Genomic DNA, 16691 nt, shown 5'->3' with positions numbered 1-16691 from the left:
CAGGAATTATTGCTTCTGAGACTGAACCCCTTTCAGACCAAGTAGACATGGAGGGATGGATTGTTCATAAACATATCCAGCAGTCAGCATTGCCATCATAAAATGTTTTCGAACCAATAAGCACTGAAGTACTTGAATGGCCTTTGTAGACATAATTGATGTCTCTGAAGCATATAGTAATGAACTAGCTGTGCCAAAACAGGTACCCATTATTACAGTTCCTGTTCACCTTGATCCTATGGAAGCATTTTGTGATAATACCCATGAGGTCCATGGGAAATCACTGATCTCCTTGTAGGCCTCATTGAGTACAAGTTCTCCTGGCAACAGGCAGTGGTCTGCCCAGCTGTAACTCACTACCTGAACCTTTTTATAAGGCAGACGCAGGACTGGGCCTGCTAAACTGTAGCCGCAGACAGGGACCAGTGTGTGTACACAATGATAGTGGCTTTACTTTGTACTATGTAATAAACTGTTACTTTCCAGTCTGGCTTTCTAATTCAGTACACATTTCAAACTATAGAATTTTACCACTCTACCTCCTCAAAGACTTGATTTATAATCATTAAACCTTGTGTGTAATTAGAATTCTGGACCAAGTACAAATGTAATGGTTTCTCAGCTGTTGATGATATTTTCCAATCACCTGTATCATGTAACTTGGTAAATAAACAGGGAGGGATGTGGTGATTTGTCACTTTTTTTAGACCATCCTTACTGAGTAAGGGTCATGTGATTGTTACAATCAGTCAACACCTAGCATGGAGAATCTCTCCTCTCTAAGGGTGGGGAGTTTTTCTAGTTAGAAACCATGTACGGTGGACTAGCTTAAAGCAAGCAGCTAATGAAGCAACCTTATAAATAGTTTGTTCAACTAAAGAAACGTCCTGGGAGTAGATCTTCACAGAGCCTTTAAATGCATTCCTTGTTCAATGGAGGACCAATTCTTTATTTCTTTGTAGAGTCGGAGACTAAGCTGGAGTTCCCAGTTTTGGAAGTGGTGGGCAAAGGAGAGTGAGAAATTCTGTGGGCATCACTCCCTGTGGTTGTTCTACCTCCTGGTGATGTTTCAGGAATCAGCAACCTGTTTCATGGAGTTAGGCAGCTAATTAAGGCCCAAATGTAGGGCCATTTTCCTCCCTCCTCCCTCCTCCCCCCCCCTCCCCCCCCCTCCAGTGCTCACAAGTGTTTAGAGAGGAGACTGGTACAGTTCTTGAGGAGGCAATACTACATCATGGGCCTCTCATGGCTTTGTCACCTTTTCCACCACTAAAGAGGAATGACTGAGTGCCTCCAGTATGAAGTCCATTAGTACCCCTTTTTTTCCGGCAACACTTACCTCTCCAGAGGGGCTGCAATCTGGACACCTGCATGCCTTTGTATTGGGCCCCCCAATTAGGGGCCATTGTTTCAAAATAAAGGTTTCCCATTTTAAGATGGAAATGTGGAGGAACTTCTCTGAGGATCATTAAACTCTGGAATTCTCTTCCACAGAGAGTGGAGGCTGGGAATCAAATGTATTCAAGATAGATTTTTGATCGACAAAATAGTTAAGGGCTATGGGGAGTGGAGTGCAATGCAACAGACTTACAAGCAATGTTGGAGAACATGAAATAAAAGGGACAGTAATAACTTGGATATAAAATTGACTAAATGACTGAACAGTAGTAGTGGTTAATGTATGTGCTTTTTTAAAATTTTTATTTCAATCAAATCAAGTCCAATTCAGAGTCTCAAAGTTGAGACATTCTCGATCCAAGCCGACAAGGCAGGGCTCTCACCTCCTGTCTTGGGCTTGATCTACATGATCCAAGCTAATTGGAATAGGCATAGCTCCTCCTCCAAGGCTTGATCTCATTTGCATCTTGGCCAAAAGGCCGAGATGCCGCTTTTGAACTGGAGGAATCTTTTGTAGTGGAGTTCCCCAGAAGTTGAGTTTTGGGACCTTTTGCTGTTCCTGATTTATGTATTAATGACCTAGACCTTGGGGTAAAAGGCATAATTTCAAAATCTGCAGATAATACAAAACTAGGAAGCATTTTGAAATATGAGGAGGATAGTGTAGAACTTCAAAAGGATGTAGACAAGCTGGTGGAACGGGCAGAAAGTGGCAGATGAAATTTAGTGCAGAGAAGAGTGAAGTGATTCCTTTTTCTTGGAACAACCTGGAGAAACAATACAGACTAAAGGGTGCAATTCTAAAAGGGTTGCAGGAGCAAATGGATCTGGATGTGTATGTGCATAATTCATTGAAAAGGGCAGGGCACATTGAGAGGGTGGTCTTTATTCTTTGGGATATGTACACAGCTAGCAAGGCCCACTTTTTTTTGCCCAGTAAAGCATACCACATTCTTAGCTTTATTAATAGGGGCATAGAGTGCAAAAGCAAAGATGTTATGTTAAACTTGAATAGAACATTAGTTTGGCATCAATTAAAGTATTGTGTCCATTCTGGGCACCACAATTTTGGAAAGATGTGAAGGTGTTGGGAAGAGTGCAGGAAAGATTAGTGAGAATGATCCCAGGGACGAAGAACTTCTAGTATGTAGCTAGATTGCAGAAGTTGGGACTTTTCCTCAGAGAAGGGAAATTTAAGAGGCATTCAAAATCATGAGGGGTTTGGACTGAGATGGGCAAAAAATATTCCTGTTAGTGAAATAATTGTGAACAAGAGGACAAGAGTTGAGATAATTGACAAAAGATGTAATGACCACATGAGGGAAAACCTTCTACACTGGATAGGAATGAGAGTGTATGGAAACCAGTTCAATCACAGCATACAAGAAGGAATTGTATTGCTTTCTGGAAAAGAAGAATAAGCTGCACCAAGCAATGGAATGGCACCTATAGACATGAAGGGTTGAATTGCATCTTGTTACAACAAGTTTATGATTCTATTATTTGATAGAAATATCTTCTCTGCACTTTATATTTGCAAGGTTGATCAGACCTAGAGACTGTAAATAAACATTGACCACTAAATCCAATGGGGCCTTCAGAAGAAATTTCTCTGCCCAGAAACTGGTTATAATGTCAAACTTGCTTTTAAGGGGAAGTTAGATAAACACATGAAGGAGAGAGAAAGAAATGAAAGCATGTGTTGATGGGATTAACTGAAAAAAAAGTTTGAGGAGGCTAATGTGGAGCATAAACATGGGCTTGAATCTCTGGTTCTGTGCTACAAATACCATGTACGACTAAGCAAAATCAACAGAAACTCAAGAAAAATGGCAAAATTTGTGTGTCTGAAGTTTTCATTAGATCTTCCAGTAGTTGGAATAGACAATTGGCCGAAGTTTAATGGAAATTCAACTCCAAAGTCGGTAACCTTTTTTGAGTGACTTCACCAAGCAGACTTTGAATAATTTTCCCTCAAGTAATACATCCTGCCCAGCAGTACTGTATAACTTTGACTGTTAACTGCAATTCAAGGCTATGTGCACTAGGTCTCTTGAGGAATGTCACTTTTAAATGAGAAAATAGGTTTGCATTTGATCAAAAATATTAACATGTATCACTCTTGTTTTTTGGCTAATTACCCATTTATCATCTGTACTTTTTTTATTTGATGATTGGCTTCATAGATACCTCAGTTCCTTTTGTGCCCTTGTGCTTCACCCCTCTTCCATACATGATACAGAGGTCATGCCTTCAATCACCTGTTTTCTCAGATCTGTAAGTTCCTTGCTAAACCTCTCTGCATTCTTAACCTCATTAAGGTCCATATCTTTAACTAAATGTTCAGCCATCTACATTACCATTGAAATGGTAGGATGCTATCAAAATTAATTTTACAAGTAAAATCAAATTACCATGAATTTTGCAAACCATATCTGGGCAGTAACTAAGAAAGGAAAGAATAGGCAACAGGGTGTTGTTTGCAATTGATACAATTAGTGGTCAGAGTGCTGAGAGCCAGGAAGCAAATTAGACGCAGATAAGGTGTTGAAAAAGCAGTAGTGAGAGAGAACAGCCATCTTCAGGAAGCAGTTCAGTCAGAGAATAGAGCTTGAAGGCAGCAAAAAAGCAGGGGAGAGGGGCAGCCATCTTTAGGAAACAGCTCAGCTAGAGATGAAGTGCTGAAGACAAAAGCCAGTTTGTGCAAAAGATTGTTTTTCTCACTTGAACTATATGGTGTGGTAATCACTGATTAGATTTGACCAATAGGTTTATATTGTTGTTTGGGGAAACAGGGAGTCTCAGCAAAGTTTACGATTATAGGGGAAACTGAAACTTTTGGGTTTTCAGTCTTTGAGGGGCTAAGTGCTTACTGTTAATTTGCTGAGGTATAAGATTGTTCTTTATTGTGTTTTATTATGCTTCTACTTTAATAAATACATTTTTTAATGTTTAACAAAAGACAGGCTTCAGTTTTCACTTTTTTTGAAAGTTTCTTGCTAGTATCCAACCATACAACATGCCACAGGATACCAGATTGGAACATTCTAGCATATAACATCGGTGGGGTTTCGTAACAATACTAATGTATCTTCCTTGGACATACCATTCCTTCTTGTCGCGTGATGAGAGAGGGGGCATTTAGTGGTGGGGGATGAGGAAATGGCTGAGGCCTTAAATAAGTTTTTTTGCCTCGGTCTTCACAGAGGAGGACGTGAATAGTTTGCCGGGTATTAAAGATAGAAGGATGGTAGGAGTTGAGGGCTTGAATGAGATCACAGTCACTAGAGAGGTAGTGCTTGATCGACTAGCGGGACTGATGGTGGACAAGTCCCCAGGATCAGATGGAATGCATCCCAGGGTTCTGAAGGAAATGGCAGAGGTGATAGTAGATGCCTTAGTGACTATTTTCCAAACTTCGCTGGATTCCGGGGAAGTGCAGGAAGATTGGAAAACGGCTAATGTTATGCCGCCCTTTAAAAAGGGTAGCAGGCAAAAGGCAGGGAATTATAGGCCGGTTAGTTTAATGTCTGTTGTGGGAAAAATGCTTGAATCCGTCATCAAAGAAGAAATAACGAGGCATCTTGAGAAAAATTGTTTGATAGAGCAGACACAGCACGGATTCGTTAAGGGGAAGTCGTGTCTGATGAATTTATTGGAATTCTGAGGATGTGACTAGTGTGGTAGACGGAGGGGAACTGGCGGATGTGGTGTTTTTTGATTTTTTTTTTCAGAAGGCGTTTGATAAGGTGCCGCACAAAAGGTTGCTTCAGAAGGTTAGGGGGCATGGAGTTGGGGGTAAGGTGTTAGCGTGGATAGAGGATTGGCTGTCTAATAGGAGGCAGAGAGTTGGTATCAATGGGTGCTATTCAGATTGGCGGTTGGTGACTAGTGGAGTGCCCCAGGGATCGGTGCTGGGGCCTCGCTATTTACCATTTTATATAGATGATTTGGAGGAGGAGGCTGAGTGTAGGGTGTCGAAATTTGCTGATGACACAAAGATAAGTGGAAAAACAAATTGTGTGGAAAGCCTGCAGAGGGATCTAGATAGGCTAAGCGAGTGGGCGAGGACCTGGCAGATGGAGTACAATGTTAGCAAGTGTGAGGTTATCTACTTTGGCAGGAATAATAGTAGGAGAGACTACTATTTAAAGGGCGAAAAGCTGCAGCATGCTACAGTGCAGAGGGACCTGGGGGTCCTTGTGCATGAGTCGCAAAAACCCAGCCTGCAGGTGCAGCAGGTGATCAGGAAGGCAAATGGGATGCTGGCCTTTATAGCGAGGGGGATTGAATATAAAAACAGGGAGGTCTTGCTGCAACTGTACAGGGCACTGGTGAGGCTGCAGCTGGAGTGCTGTGTGCAGTTTTGGTTGCTGCACTTGTGCAAGAATATTTTGGCCTTGGAGGGAGTGCAGAGGAGGTTCACTAGGCTGATACCAGAGATGAGGGGGTTGAACTATGAAGAGAGGCTGAACAGACTGGGTTTGTACTCATTGGAATTTAGAAGGATGAGGGGGGATCTTATAGAGACGTATAAGATAATGAAGGAGATGGATAGGGTAGAGGTAGAGAGATTCTTCCCGCTTAGAAAGGACAGCAGGACTAGAGGGCACAGCCTCAAGATAAGGTGGGGGGGGGGGGGCAGTTTAGAACGGAGTTGAGGAGGAACTTCTTCACTCAAAGGGTGGTGAATCTCTGGAATTCTCTGCCTGTTGATGTGGTAGAAGCTACCTCGCTAAATATATTTAAGACACGGGTAGATAGGCTTTTGACAGACAAGGCAATTAAGGGTTATGGGGAGAAAGTGGGAAAGTGGAACTGATCCACTTCAGATCAGCCATGATCTTATTGAATGGCGGGGCAGGCTCGAAGGGCTAGTTGGCCTACTCGTGCTTCTATTTCTTATGTTCTTATGCATTGCACTTATGTGAAACATTTTTTCTATGCTAAAGGCACAATATAAACCATATAGTTGTTAGGAAAGACTGACACCTCCATGTGGTCATCTTGGGCATTATGTTTACTCTGGGTAAGAAGATTAATGGCAGGTTTTTTTTTCAGGCCCGGTTTTGCTCTGAATGTGTCTTTTCTTAGTCTGTATTGTTGCTGTTTGTAGATGGCTATATGTTGACTATTTGCCTACGGGGATGGGGTAGATGCTGTTACCTGATCTCCCTCTTCCTTTCTGGAACAATGTGGCTGAGGTGGAAAACTCTGCTTAATCTAGGAGCCTCCTCATTTTGAACTTTACTTGGTGCTCAGTGTGAGCTGTGTGTTACAATATTCCAAGATGGTGGGAAGACTTTCCAGAGCTGGTAGCCCCAGGCAGGATTTGTGATGGCCTGTTTAATTGAATGTGAGAGCCAAATCAAGATTCTTGCCAAGTGTCAAACCCATTAAGACCTCCGTGATGGGGGTGTTGTGGCTGAATTTCTTCTGAGAAACATGGAGATCACTCTTAAGATGGTGATTTCACACAACTTTCTGTTAAAAATATTTATTATTGTCTGTGTACTATGAAACCTTTTGAAGTGGTCTAATCACATATTTACTATCCTTACTCCCTGAACACTTGGAATCCTTCAAATGCACAGCAGCACTCCATTCTTCATTAGGGATTGCCTTTGGTTGGTTTCAGAAGCCCCAAGTGTCGCCAGATGTCTTTGAAGTGCTTTGATTGACAGGAGATCAGTTTCAGTAGGAGAATTCCCCTTTGTACCCTGAATGATCTGCAGGTTCTGTCTGACCTCACTGAACTGCTTTGATTGACAGCTCCAGAGCATTTCGAAGAGCTCGTTGTTGATACAATGAGTTCACACCCTATTAAGCCTCAAGTATTTCCTCTTCTCACCATAGCTTTTCAATTTGGCCCAGTTTTTAACATTTCTTTTCAAGTCAAGCACAAATGCTTTCTGATAACCTTTTTTTTTACAGTTTATTTCTTGCCCATAAAATTTCTCACCTGAATCTATAAGCTTCATTCTTAGTACTTTCTTTACTCCAGCTGTATCTTTTGTTTCTCTCTGCCAAACGTCAGACTGGAGATACTGTGCTTTTTATCTCTGAAATAGAGGAAATTGAGGTAAGATTTCATTGAAGTGCATAAAATTGAGGGGACCTTGGCAGATGGGATATGGAAGAACCTTTTCATAAAGGCAGAGGAGTCACTAGGGGCATAGATTACAAGTGAAAGGCTGAATGAATAAAGTGGTGGGGTTAAGGGGAAATAAGTTGAACCCGTGAGGGGGTCGTTGGTGGCAGTAGAGGCAGAAAGCTTCTAAAATGTGCAGAGCGCACTTATCCATTCAAAGAACCATGATATGAGACTACTACCAAAAACTGAAAAATAAATCTCTTCTAACTGACAGACACCTGATGGGCTGAATGGCCATTTCCTTCGCAGTTATTTTCTTTGATTTTGCTTCTGCAGAGTTTTCTAAATCCACAACCAGTAGTAAAGCCTGTCCTGATGACATGTCCTCTCTGGCCATATCAGGACAAATCTCCCAGAATCCTTGGATGACTGAGGGATGGGTCTCTTTATTTAGAAATTGTCTTGCTCCTGCATCTGTGTAGTCAGCCTTTTTTCTTCCTGACCATGCAAAACTGCTATCTATCTGTGATATTTGTTGATTTGAAGCCTGTAACCTGATGTGCCTCTGCACATCTGCCTAAAATGCAGTGTGAAACACTGAGGTGATTTTATGAGAAAAATTCTAAGTGTTCAGCTACTGTGAACACGGGGGAGTTTCAGATTTATTTTTTTTGGGTGAGTCTTTACTCTGAATGGACCTAGACATTGAAAAAATGGACTTGACTGCTTCCAGCCATTAGATACAGTAGGTGGGGCTTAAATTACCAGCTAGCTTGCTCTAGCAGCAGAGGAGGCTATTGCATGTACAGACTACTGTGGCTGCATATGCTCAGTTGTAACAAAAGAGGCTTGATGAGAGAGAGAGAGAGAGAGCTCTGTCAGGCATCTGCGGTTGCTGCTGGCCTCAGTGAACCTCTGCCAGCTATCATGGGGGCCTGCAGCTGATTTCGAGCCCTACACCATCCAGAAATATTGCTCCCGCTCTGTTGCCCAGACCAATCGTGATACAGAATGGCAGTGGGGCCCCTCTCCCTCCCCAATTTGGGCAGGACCCACCCCCCCAAAGGTCCCACCCTTTGGCATTGTGCCAAGGTGTCAGGCTGACACTGCCCAAGGGGCACCCCCTTGCCCTCTACCTCCCTGGGGGAACCACAATGGCCTCCAGTTCTACCGGCGAGGCTGTCACGACAGTTCCCCGCGGCTGGGGGCTAGATGTTTTTCCTCACTGGAAAGAACTTCTCTTGGCGAGGCCACAAAGGCAAATGAGCCAGGATGATTTGAGTTCTGGGTTCACTAATCACATGGAAATAAACGTAAGTAATGTAGCCAGCCGCTTTTGCCAAAAATGGGTGAGAGGCTGATCATGCTGGACATCCGGTGCCAGTAAGATTGCGAGGAACTGGGGACAAGCCAGTAAAATGGTGACCATTAGCATTTTATCCAGACAGAAATTTTGAGCTATTCTTGACCCTGTCTCCCTTCATCTTAGCCGTAAATGATCAGTTTTCAGCATAAATGTTTACAACCCAATTCTTTTCAACATCTTTCTGGGACTTTGAGAACTCAGACTGCTGCCATTGTCTCTAACTGAACATCTTGCACCAGTAGGGCTGAATGGCCTTCTGTAGGATTCTATGATCTATAATACTAGGTTCCCTATTAATCTTTAACTGCCTGAGTGTCTGTTGACAAGCAGATTTCTGAACTGATGACTTGAATTACTGTGCACACACACATCCCTTAGTTTGGAGAGGATTCTGAACACACAACCCGCAATGTAAGCCTATCCAGGTATCCTTGTCCCTGAGCCAGTGCCAGGATAAATGTTCTGGAGACCGTAGATGGCTGTGGGATGGACCTCTTCAATAGATAGTGTCTGCCTCCTACATCTGGCAGTGGTAGTTCACAAAGCCATGCAGCATCTTTTCTCTGCTGACCGCACAAAACTGCTGTCTGTAACATTCATTGATTTGAAGGCAAGCCTGTGAACTGATCTCAAAAATGGCTTCAAAAATTAAAGACTGAGCAATATTATGAACCTTGTAACTGTGGCATATGCCATCTTTAAATTGATTAGCTATTAAACCTACAAGTTGGCAAATGTTGAGCTTTGTTATTGTGAAAGAAGAGAAATGAAGAAGACAGATCATCAATTTGCTCAATAGCTGAGATTCTTGTAATAGAAATATGTATAAGTATTCTGCAGATTGTTCTGTTACTCGATCTTTGCTTATTTGTTTTTAGAATTCTGGTTTGTCAGAATTTGATGTGTATCCATATTTTAAGTTTTTTTAAGAGCTTGAAATTGACAATTGATTATCAGTTTTGGAGCAAATTTTAGTTGTGGAGCAGCTGACTTTTGAATGTAAATCATTTTTGTACAACTTTGTTTATTTTTTCACCATTATCATTTAGAAGTCCATTCACAAAGTTGAGGAGGAATGTGTTTTTTTTTACCTCTTGGGAGCTGCATTCAAATTTAGAATACAGCCTGTTGATAGGTTATGAAGATTCCATATAGATGGTTTTGACCCACTTTTTTTCCAAATCAGCAAAATGCACTAATGAGTGAATTTAAACTTCTTAATCACTCCAAAATAATTTTAAAGCTATTTGCTTGTTCTGAAGCGTATTTTGATGTTTTGCTGTTATGTATTAGGAGTAGATTGGATAACAGAGAAAGTTTTTATTCTTTCAAGGGATACAGATGATGTTGGCAAGGCCCATAGTTGTTGTCCCTCCCTGCTTAAGTAAATACTACTTTAGTAAGTCATTTCAGCGGCTAGTTAAGAGTCAACCACATTGCTGTAGATCTAGTGTCACATGCAGGCCAGACTGGATAAGGATGACAGATTTTCTTCTCTAAAGGACATTAGTGAACCAGTGAGGTTTTTATAACAAACAATGATAGCTTCATGGTCACTAAGACTAACTCTCAATACCACATTATTATTTATTGATTTCATAATCCACCACTTGCCATGGTGGTATTTGAACTCGTGTCCCCCAGTGTATTAACCTGGGCTTCTTTTTCCTTTCCTTTCCTTCCCTTCCCCCCCCCCCCCCCCCCCCACTATCCTGACTGTATTTATTACAATTGTAAATATTATATCTGTTATGAAAAGGAATGCTAATTATTCTTCATCAAAGCAATCATTCAATATTTGTACTGGTCTAGTAACCTTACCCCACTTGATTAATATTTATGTACTCATATCCTTTCTCTTATTATATGTATCACAAATCAATTTGTAATTAATTGTTATTTTATTTGTTATATAGCTTTATGCCAGTTCTTACAGGCTTCTAAAGGCAGAGATGGTGCTGGCCGTGTCAGTTCAAGTACAGACGAAGGTAAAATCCCTTCTGATGGTCCTATGTCAAGCTTGTGACTCTAGTGACCTTTCAATCTTTTAACTTTCCAGTTCCTTCTTTTCACAGCAATGTTGCTTAGCAGGTGACGGGACTTCCAAATTGTATTTTAGGCTCCTAGCCTGGATACAGCTCTTGGAATAGCCTTTAAATTATTTTTGTGGTGATTTCAGGAAGCTCTTTCTCCTTCTGAAAAGATGCAGTCTTTTTTGTACGCTTTTCTCTTTATGTAATGAGAAAAGCACAGCAAGCTTTTAGAACCAATTTTGTTGAATAAAGACTGCTGTTAGCAGCACTTATAGCTTTCTGTTGATTACTCCCTTTGCAGTACACTAATAGATTCGATTGGGGATAAACATTTTAATACTATTAAATATTGACATTATTTATTGTTTGTTTACCTATTGGAATTTTAAAGGAGTAGTGGAAAAAATTTGGTTTCTGTTCCAAAAAAAGCATCAAATTCACAAGAGTAAATACTTTCTGACTAGTAGCATATCCATATTGACATAAAATTACGACTCTTAAAACTTGTGAAAAGATTTTTTTCTACCACTTTATCCCAATCAGAGCAACCAAAACAGTTGAAACTGCGCTATATTTAACTTGAAATTATGGAAATGAGTACTGCACCTTTTAAAGCTTTATGTGCATTTAAAGCTTTATAAATTCTGGCCTTAAATAATACTTTACTGTGTTTGTTGTGTAAGAATCTTTGTGCATCCATGACAACTTCTATAACCAGTACGTTATCAATTCTGTCTTTCCCTTTGTAGGGTGACTTACTGTGATTCAGTCTATTCTTTCTTGGATTTTGATCACTTCTGTACTGTTGTGTTTGCATCCAGGAGGGAAAACTTTTATCAGGTTTGTTTGTTTTCTTTTGTTTCAGGTGAAAACTATGAGCAGAGTCCATTGCGAAGAACTTTTAAATCTAAAGTGTTGGCTCACTATCCAGAGAATGTGGAATGGAACCCTTTTGACCAGGATGCTGTTGGGATGGTTAGTATGTATAGCATGTTCTGGGAAACTGGTCTAAATCCAAACAAACAAGGCAATTTTTATTTCCCCATAAAGTAAATAGGTCTCCTTGTTTTTGCAATCTGAACTGTGGGTGGGGACGTGCTCATCTGGTGAGATTCTGATCTGGGCCTTGCGTTGAAGTGAAAGTTCGAGCTGAAGGCAGGTGTTTCCTCATGTCGAAAGGCAACAATTGGAATGCCTCCTTTTTCCTTGATAGAAGCCATAAACTTAGTCAGTTATTATTGTAGTTGGGCAATACATATAGCCAAGGGGATGCAAATCAGGGAAGGAAGATAAATTGCCACTGAGCAAATTGTTGTTCATATGATAAAACATGGAATGGATTTGAAAGTCTTTGAATCATCTTAGGATTGTCTTTAAAACCAATCAAATGCAGCAATGTGGGGTGATTTAAGTCTTTATAGATGGACAAGCTATGACCAACCAAATGGCCTGCCTCATCTGGAAATACCTTCTGAAGTTGTGTTGGGTATCCTCTATAGCCCTTGTATATATTAAATGCTGTAACATGTCTCATCATTCCTCCCATTAACTTGCCTACCACTGAGGTTAGATTCACTGATGCATGGTTCTGAGGATGTGTTTCAGCTTTGGGACACTGACACAAAATCATTTTGAAACACTATGAATGACAGATCCATAAAGAGGCAGACTAATAGCTCAAATAAGTTTCTATGGAAAAGTCTGATGTTGGAAGGTTAAATATGAGGGACAGAATAGCATAATATAATTTAACACAAAAAGCAAAGTTTTTGCAGCTTCTGAGTAGAATAAACCCATGTTGTGAAATACAATGGACTCGATTGTGGTGCCTCCTGATAGGGGATAGGTAATATGAGCCACATGATATCAAGAAATAAGTGAAAAGGCAGAAGAAAATTTAAGACATTTCTTTTATGTGCTAAGATATAATGCAATAACAATTGCAGCTTCGTTTTGCTTCACACAGCTATGTTGTGGACATTTCAGATTCCATATACAATAAACTCCTGCTATAAATTCTTTTGTTCAAAGCATGTGCCAAAAATTGAATTAAACAATTTAAATAAAACATCATGGGAGGCAGTTTTTACTTCTTTTAAAAAGAATGAACAGGCATTTCAAACTAAATGACTTGAGTTGAAAATTGTCTGAGTTTTTAGATTTTTTTTCCCTAAAATAATTTTCTTTGCAAAAAAAATTGATCTCTGTGACTGTTTTTGAAACATTAATAATCTTTCTAGTATCTCAATTGAATACCTACCTGACCTGGATAAAATTTTATTGGACAGCTTCACTTTTTTTGGAATTTGTTTGTAAAAACACTGACATGCATTTTATAGTCAACAGTGAATAACTGGGGCCTGCCATTCACTATGCTTACAACTGCATACACACTTTTTACAGCTATTCGGACAGCAACCTGCTATAGTCAGGCACCTAATTTGGCACAGCAGGGGGATGTGTTGATGGTTGAGGGTGTTGCAGGCTGGGAAAGAATGGGGATCTAGTTGCGTTGGTCTGGGATGTTCTTAATTGTGGTGGGGGATGAGTAGATAGTGTGAGGACCCAATTGTGTAGCCTACAGTTGGAGATGGGTGATGGTTCCAATCACTAAAGAGGGAGAGTGAGGATTGCCTGCCCATATTCCACATTCATTAAAACATCATTTGGTGGGGGAGTTGGGGTCCTGTTTCTTGAAAAAAAAACCCTAACCATTTGTTTTTGTGAGTTGAGATTCTGTCGGGGCCAGGTCAGAAACTCCAAGGAATATTATGAAGTTAGTCTGGACCGTAGCTTTTACTTTGATTTTGGAATTAGGGTGAGCATAAGTTACTTCATTCCATGTCTGATTCAATTGATCCACTAGGAAGATTTTATCAGAACAAACTTTATTTGAGGCATGGAGGTCAGTCACCAGGTGGAGTGCCCCAGGGATCTATTCTGGGACCCTTGCTGTTCGTAATTTTCATAAATGACCTGGACGAGGAAGTGGAGGGACGGATTGGTAAGTTTGCCGATGACAAGAAGATTGATGGTGTTGTGGATAGTTCGGAGGGTTGTCAGAAATTGCAGCGTGACGTAGGATGCAAGACTGGGTGGAGAAGTGGCAGATGGACTTCAACCCGGATAAATGTGTAGTGGTCCATTTTGGTGGGTCAAATGGGATGAAGGAGTATAATATCAAGGGCAAGACTCTTAGCAGTGTAGAGGATTAAAAGGACATTGGGGTCCAGGTCCATAGGACATTTAAATCGGCCTCGCAGGTAGAGGATGTGTTTAAGAAGGCGTATGGTGTACTGGCCTTCAATCGAGGGTTTGAGTTTAGGAGTAGGGAGATAATGCTGCAGCTTTATAAGACCCTAGTCAGACCCCACTTGGAGTACTGTGCTCAGTTCTGGTCACCTCATTACAGAGGGATGTGGAAGCTATTGAAAGGATGCAGAGGAGATTTACGAGGATGTTGCCTGGTTGGGTGGCATGCCCTATGAGGAAAGGTTGAGGGAGCTCGGTCTGTTCTCCTTGGAGAGATGAAGGATCAGAGATGACCTGATAGAGATGTATAAGATGTTGAGAGGTATAGATTGGGTGGATTCTCAGAGCTTTTTTCCAGGGCTGAAATGGTTGCTACGAGAGGACACAGGTTTAAGTTGCTGGGGAGTAGGTACAGATGAGATGTTAGGGGTAAGTTTTTCACTCAGAGGTGGTGGGTGAGTGGAATTGGCTGCCGCCAGTGGTGGTGGAGGCAAATTCGATAGGGTCTTTTAAGAGACTTCTGGATGAGTACATGGGACTTAATAGAATTGAGGGTTATAGGTAAGCCTGGTAGATAGGGATGTGATCAGCGCAACTTGTGGGCCGAAAGGCCTGTTCATGCTGTAGTTTTTCTATGTTCTATGTAACACAGAATATAACAAAAAGAATTAGCATAGCTTTTGGCAATTTAAACACTTAAACATGACAAGTCGTAACTCTCAACAGCTAGCTATCTTTTATAGTTCAAATTGTAAGTAGCATCCCAAAGACACAAATCCCTTGTTCAGAACCATTTAGCACCAAAAACCAATATGCTCACATGGATGCTAGATTTCCAGCCTTTAATACCTCTGGACAGAGATCCAGAGAGACATTTCCAGAGAGGGATATATCCTCAAGCAGCAGCACTTCAGAGAAATCAACCCTGTTTCTAGCAGATCCCAGACTTCACAAAGAGAAAGGGCTACTTCAGTCTGCAGCTTCAAAACAACAACTGAACTTGACTTCTCTGTGTAAGCCTAGTTCCACTCAGTCACCTGATGTTACTGGGAATCAACCCACCTAATCAAGTTCTACTCTGCAAAACCTTAGGGGAAATTACTAAAATCAGCAGAACAATATTAGTTCAGATTAAAACAAACATTTTAGCAATAAGGAACAATTACGCTGTTGCAGTGACAATACAGGCCTGCCTGATACAGACTCAGTGGCACTGATTAGAACAGACTATTAAAACAGAAACATTACTAAAATAAATTTCTTAAAGGCACAGTATCATCACAATTCTGACCATAAAGTATAAACCAAGAAATGTAGATTAATTCATTGTTTTTAATGCACAGCTTTACTAAGTTATGGAAGAAAAGATGGGATTAAGAGAGAGACAAAAGATGGGAAATGTAAAATCAAGTTTTTTTTGAAAAGATTCCCAGCAATGCTAAAGGAATATGCAGAACAGAGTTTTCTCATTATGTTGCGCAACTAACAGGCTATTTTGGTTAAGAAAGAGTTACTTAACCTTGTAATAAAGGAGTGTCGTTGGAAGAGTGTCCATAAAATTATGGAATTTAGTAATGAATTTGAGAATGATTTAGTTAAATCTGAAACTAATGTCTTAAATCTAAACAAAATAATGGTATGGGGGCAATTTGGCGAAGATGGATTGGGAATCTATGTGAAAAGATATGGCAGGAGACGAGCAATAACGAGTATTTAAATAACTAATACAAAATTTGTAACGTTTTTCCAAGCACAAAAACCTCCTCAAAATGTGGTAGAGGGAGAGAGATGTCAGTTAGCAAGGTTGTGTGCTACTACTCCGAAATGTGGGACATCATGGACACAAGTGTCCCTGAGGGCTACATCTACATGTGCGAAGTGCATCCAGTTGCAAATGCCCACTGAATGCATGGATCGGTAAGAGCAGTAGCTGGGAGCACTGAGGAACACACAATTAGTGGAAATTGTTACAGATAATATCAGCAGAGATGTGGTGCAGGAAGATAGATGGGTGACCACCAGATAGGGGACCCCTGTACTGGCTGCCCACCCTTTGTCTGTCCCCCTATTTATCAAGTATGCTGTTTTGGGTACTAATGAGAAGTAAGGTCCATCGGGGACAGTAGTGGTCAGAGTGAAGGCATCATGGCTAGCCCTGCTGCGCGGGGTGGGGGAGGAATGGGGGGGGGGGGGGGGGGTGGATGCAAAGCAATAGTGGCAGGGGATTCATAGTCAGGGGCACAAATGTTGCTGTGAAAAGGACTCCAGCATGGTAGTTTGCCCCCCTAGTGCCAGGGTCCTGGATATCTCTGACCAGGTACAAAGCATCCTAAAATGGGAGGGAAACCAGACAGATGTCGTTGTCCGCATTGGCACACATTACATGGGTAGCAAGGTCCTGAAGTGGCAGTTTAGGGAGTTAGATGATTAAAGAGTAGGACCTCTGGGGTACTAATCTCAGGATTATTTCCTGTCCCATGTGTTAGTAAGGTTAGGAACAGGGAGGTAATGTAGCTAAAGAACTAGTGCAGGAGAGGGCTTCAGATTT

The 16691-nt window shown here is 41.1% G+C and overlaps 1 protein-coding gene across 5 annotated transcripts in view; it reads left to right on the top strand.

Annotated features, from left to right (window-relative positions):
* dennd5a (DENN/MADD domain containing 5A) overlaps window positions 1-16691 on the top strand; it is a 305895-nt gene that overhangs the window by 84142 nt on the left and 205062 nt on the right. For 4 of the 5 annotated variants that reach the window (XR_013886802.1, XM_080190209.1, XM_080190207.1 and 1 more), the window contains exons 2-3: window positions 10775-10846; window positions 11757-11866. Coding sequence is in view for 4 of the 5 variants with exons in the window: in XM_080190209.1 (XP_080046335.1) it covers window positions 10775-10846; window positions 11757-11866 (182 nt within the window). In the remaining variant the exon portion in view is untranslated. The remainder of the gene's footprint in view (window positions 1-10774; window positions 10847-11756; window positions 11867-16691) is intronic. The other variant, XM_080190208.1, reaches the window with a different exon arrangement.

Source organism: Carcharhinus amblyrhynchos, chromosome 6 (assembly GCF_965287045.1).
Source record: "Carcharhinus amblyrhynchos chromosome 6, sCarAmb.v2.hapA, whole genome shotgun sequence".
NCBI lineage: Eukaryota > Metazoa > Chordata > Chondrichthyes > Carcharhiniformes > Carcharhinidae > Carcharhinus > Carcharhinus amblyrhynchos.
Note: the sequence above shows the minus strand (reverse complement) of the source record. Positions and strands in the feature narration are given on the sequence as shown.